The sequence below is a fragment of the Procambarus clarkii genome, chromosome 11, assembly GCF_040958095.1.
Source record: "Procambarus clarkii isolate CNS0578487 chromosome 11, FALCON_Pclarkii_2.0, whole genome shotgun sequence".
Taxonomy (NCBI): domain Eukaryota; kingdom Metazoa; phylum Arthropoda; class Malacostraca; order Decapoda; family Cambaridae; genus Procambarus; species Procambarus clarkii.
In genome coordinates this window covers 38,975,059-38,980,058 of record NC_091160.1, presented here as the reverse complement: position 1 = coordinate 38,980,058, position 5,000 = coordinate 38,975,059, and the positions used below count along the sequence as shown (strand labels likewise).

Below are 5,000 nucleotides of genomic sequence, written 5' to 3'. Positions count from 1 at the left end.
TGGGACTACACATGTGTATCCACCCTGGCTGACACCTATGTACACTTCGGAGCTGATCAAGCAGGTGGGGCGGCCAACCACAGGGAAACAGCTAAATCACTCAAGTACAGGCGACTGGAAGGTCAATACCTCTTTGTTCCCATAGCGTCTGAGACGCATGGCCCCTGGGGCAAGAGTGCCTTGGGATTTCTCAAGGAATTGGGTTCCAAGCTCATTGACGTCACCAGAGACCCAAGGGCTTCCAGTTTTTTGTTTCAGCGTCTAAGTGTGGCGATCCAGAGGGGAAATGCCTGCTGCGTCCTCGGTTCCTGTCCAGAAGCGGAGGAGCTTCAAGAGATCCATAACCTTTAGGCATTTGTCTTGTATGTTTTGTAACCTTTAAATACACAATAAAGGAAAAAAAAAAAGGGAAGGGGGTGGTAGGAGAAAAGCACACAGAAACTGTATTGGAGGGGACCTACATTCCCTCCAGTGCGTTATGTGTGGTTTCCTCCGAGGCTATGGGTCCCCCTTCTTCCAGCCAGAGGTGGTACTCCCTTCCCTTTTGTTTAATTTATAATATTATATATATATATATATATATATATATATATATATATATATATATATATATATATATATATATATATATATATATATATATATATATATATATATATATATATATATATTTAGAAAATTACTTCTGCAAAGTTTATGTTACAATGTTATTATTATTGCCTGACGCTAAGAGATACCTTCCATTAACATTATCAAAGGCAGAGTTTGAATTGATATAAGTCTTGTGCTGCCGAATGTAAAGCCGGCATATAAAACATAATCACATCTGTGGTAGAAAATATACTAAAAGTAAAAAAAAAAAATCCTCACACAATCGACTTGAGAATGGTCCAGGACGGACCGAAACGTCGTCGTCCCTTCACCTTCTAGTGTGTGGTCTGGTCAACAATCCTCATATCTTTTGTGTGTTGCATGTAGTCGGTGGTGACGGGTGAGGCGGAGCCCCGGGAGACCTGGTGGTGGTGCCGATGGTGTGGGGGAGAACACGCCTGTACCTCCCTCACCACCTTCCTCAGGCTACCTCAGCTCCTCGTCGTCAAGATCTCCTGGTAAGTTGGCGACGCTGGCAAATCTTTTCCTCGGTATAATAGTGTTCATTTTGTAACGGAATTTTTTTATTTTACTTCGTGTTTTCTGTTAATTAAGGTCAATCATATCAAGTATTTTTGCACTACTTTTTTTTTTTAATCTTGCTAAAATAATAATTGTAATAGATTCACTTTCAGTCTCATAGGTTCATATTTTAGTTAATGGAATTATTAAATTCTTTTTTAAGTTTGAGATATGGTTACTGAGAGAGACTAATAGGATCTTATGTGCTAAAATGGTAATGATCATTACACACAGAAATCACAATAACGTGATGCATCAAATGAACAAATCCACAAGCCAACTATGTCGTAGCTCAGTCGATTTAGGCAACGTCTGGGATGCTCCCGGACGTAGGTTCGAATCCTCGTCACGGCCCTTGTGGATTTGTTCATTGATAATGATCACTTGTGGTCTTAAACCGTGAATTAATAGACATATAAATACTTATTAAACTTCTACCTGGACTACAACCACTACCCACTACCTGGACTACAACCACTACCCACTACCTGGACTACAACCACTACCCACTACCTGGACTACAACCACTACCCACTACCTGGACTACAACCACTACCCACTACCTGGACTACAACCACTACCCACTACGACCACCAGGCCCAACACAGAGGAAGCAGAGACCAGCCTGGCGACGGCCAGCATGTCCGCTCCCTCCACATTGAGTTTACCATTCTTCACAAAGTCGACCAGCCAACAGTGAGTCTTTTATTTTTTTTTAAATGACTATGGATCATTAGGAATTGTGCTGATATTCCTAATGGAACTGCAAGCTATAAGAGCTGTTACGCTACAGGCTCATCTGAAGCCTGTCCCTAGAAACTCATTTATTTGATGAGATTATTTGTATCCATTAGAATTAAATTAAATTCTTTGCTAAGGATCTCTCACGTAAGGAACAGGATGAGCTAGGAGCCATCTGTGTGCCTTGATCCTTATTTTTTACTTGCTTGAGTCAGACTAATTTTTAGCGATGCTTAGGGCTAGTATTGGGCCGTTTTCTTAGCCGAATGATTAGGATCTGTTTTACTCCACTGTAGTGTCATGGTTAGCATAGAATTTTGGCCATTTTGTTGTGTCAATCGGATGTTTAATTATGTATAAGTTATAGATTTTTTATTTGTATTGATGAAAGGCTATTTGAGTCTAATTTCCTCTTTTCCAGCACTAGTTAAAAAAAATTTCATCGCTTTTCTATGCTAATTACCATTTTCTTAACACCAATTTTGATTTTCTTCCAACAATTTTAATTTTCCCCTAAAGCAAATCTCTTTACATTCTGAACTCCAACAATACCTTTTCCCGCCGCTTTTACACCAGAAGTCCGCCCTACGTGCTGTACGCTGCGTGCGGACGCGAGGCCGGCTGCTACAGCGCCTACTGCAGGAAGAGGAGTTCATGGTACGCTTACCAGGGCGCCGCCATCCGGCCCACCAGCCTTAGTAAGGTGCTCTCTGCCTCCCGTCTCCAGGTCCTCTTCTACGAGCGCCAGTTCCAGCGCTAGCTGGCTCCAGTCTCGGGCCAGATTCACGAAGCAGTTTCGCAAGCAGTTACGAACGTGTACATCTTTCCTCAATCTTTGACGGCTTTGGTTACATTTATTAAACAGTTTACAAGCATGAAAACTTCCCAATCAATTGTTATTATTGTTATAAACAGCCTCCTGGTGCTTCGGAGCTCAGTAACTGTTTATTAATTGTAAACAAAGCCGCCAAAGATTGAGAAAAGATGTACACGTTCGTAAGTACTTGCGTAACTGCTTTTTTGAATCTGATGGTGCTGGAGCCACCTTCACTACCCACTGTGTCTGGTTTAGCTCTACGGCTTCCGGGAGGAACTTCCACGGGAAGATATTCTGGCCGCAATAGGCTAATGCTCTCGGATGAGTTTCTGCGCGGTAATTAGTCAATGGGTTGTTATAACATTGCAATGTTGCACCCAATTAGCATTAGTAAAAGAGTTGTCGTTACGTCGTATGTTGGTTGGGCTTACATGTTCTGAGAGAGAATTGTATTAAAGTTTTATTGGATGTTTAAATTATTCTTAATCTCTAGGTTTTTCGTTCATACTTGTATATCTGTGTTTATATATTTTTATACGATTCAATTTTATATTGTTGTTCGATACACTTGTGATTGTATAAATGTTATAATACCTAACATAATGTTTATAGTTATAATATGAACAATTGAAATTATGTATAAATTATAAAAATGCAGCATTCTTATATATTTTTTATGTTATACAAAAAAGTTATCATGACATATATACAACATATAGGCTGGAGGGGGGAAGGGATGGAAAGGTCAACAAGGGCTGTGGGCAACCCGTCCTCGAGTCAAGTCCATTCCATCCAGCGGTCGACCCCACAGACGCATTCATAAATTTTAACATGCTGTTCATTCAAAACGGGAATTTTCTCAAGTATAAATTAATATTATAATATATTAGCATATTGTGCATATATAGGCATAGGTTAGGTTAGGTGTTTAGGTTCTGTTGGCGATTATTTGTATTTGTAGTACGTGGGTGAAGCATTTATAGCGTTGTGATTCAAACAAAATTCGTCAGTGAAGCACTTGTTTCGGATATGTTCGAACGTCAGCAGTTGTGAGTCGTGTGTAAACCGCTTTTCATTCATAAACAGGAGATTTGGCAGGTGCATGGAATGGACTTTGGCCTTTGTTAATGAGGATGGGCTGCGTGGGACTTCAATTAGGCAGTTCAGCTGAACTGCCATACTACATTTATGTCATCTATGTATGCTCTTTGTCAAGTACCAAAATGAACATTTCTCTAATACTCAGTAAAGTCAGTTACTCCTAAACGTCTCTATTAAACAATGATGTATAAGTGAGTATATCATGAATAATCTGGAGTAATATGCGAGTATATTACATTATCATGAATAATATACATCAGTAACCATGCCGTGGCTTAACCATTCATGTGGTTATATGTATTTCTTCCTGCTCTTAAGTAAACTGTAAAAGACCTATTGGCCTATACGAGGCAGCTTATATGTATATCCACTCAAATGAATGTAACTATATGTACGCTGCGTGTGGTTATCTTGAGATGATTTCGGGGCTTTAGTGTCCCCGCGGCCCGGTCCTCGACCAGGCCTCCACCCCCCAGGAAGCAGCCCGTGACAGCTGACTAACACCCAGGTACCTGTTTTACTGCTAGGTAACAGGGGCATAGGTTGAAAGAAACATTTTGCCCATTTGTCTTTGTGGAGGCGAGGCTGCAGCGCCTACGGCAGGAGGAGTTGTTGAAGGAAATGTTATCAAGTCTACAGTATTAATTTATTGCTATATACGTGTATATCATATGTTGTTGTCCTTGCTAATGTGTCTCTTGGTCCATGTGACGGCGGGAGACAGGGCCGTCTAGACAGCTGTTATTGTGCTGGTGACTTCATGAGACAGGAACTTCCGGACAGCTGTTGCTGCACAGGAGCTTCCATACAGGTGTAATTGTTGAGACAACCGGAAACAGGAACACTTGGGCAGCTGTTCTTTTACAGCTGACGTACGGGAGAAGCACTGAAGTTGGATATATTTACCACGGAAGGGACAGTTCTCATATGCGGCATTGATTGATTCCTAAAATCGCTTTAACACAACAAATCTTGGAACAACTTAACCGCTCTTAGAGTCTAGGGATGGCTGGTTTTATTATTATTAACATCTTTATTGACAAAATTAATTACAATTTTGCCTAATCTGAGGATTTTGATAGTCTTATTAAATTGAGGATAATGCTAGGTATTCACTGTCACGCAGGACAGAGGGTCATACATAAGACAATAGGTCTAAACTGTAGGC

General features: G+C 40.6%; 2 protein-coding genes across 3 annotated transcripts in view; one reads left to right on the top strand and one right to left on the bottom strand.

The window, feature by feature from the left end:
* The window catches only part of LOC123758330 (uro-adherence factor A), a 20,261-nt gene extending 16,093 nt beyond the window's left edge, over nucleotides 1-4,168 (top strand). The window contains exons 14-16 of the mRNA XM_069322655.1: nucleotides 979-1,109; nucleotides 1,771-1,869; nucleotides 2,491-4,168. Of these exons, the coding sequence (XP_069178756.1) occupies nucleotides 979-1,109; nucleotides 1,771-1,869; nucleotides 2,491-2,674 (414 nt within the window). The 3' untranslated portion in view covers nucleotides 2,675-4,168. The remainder of the gene's footprint in view (nucleotides 1-978; nucleotides 1,110-1,770; nucleotides 1,870-2,490) is intronic.
* A 296-nt stretch (nucleotides 4,169-4,464) lies between these two features.
* The window catches only part of LOC123758331 (ubiquitin-like modifier-activating enzyme 1), an 11,222-nt gene continuing 10,686 nt past the window's right edge, over nucleotides 4,465-5,000 (bottom strand). For both annotated transcript variants that reach the window (XM_069322656.1, XM_069322657.1), the window contains exon 8: nucleotides 4,465-5,000. This exon is cut by the window's right edge and continues 1,303 nt beyond it. The gene's annotated coding sequence lies outside the window, so the exon portion shown is untranslated.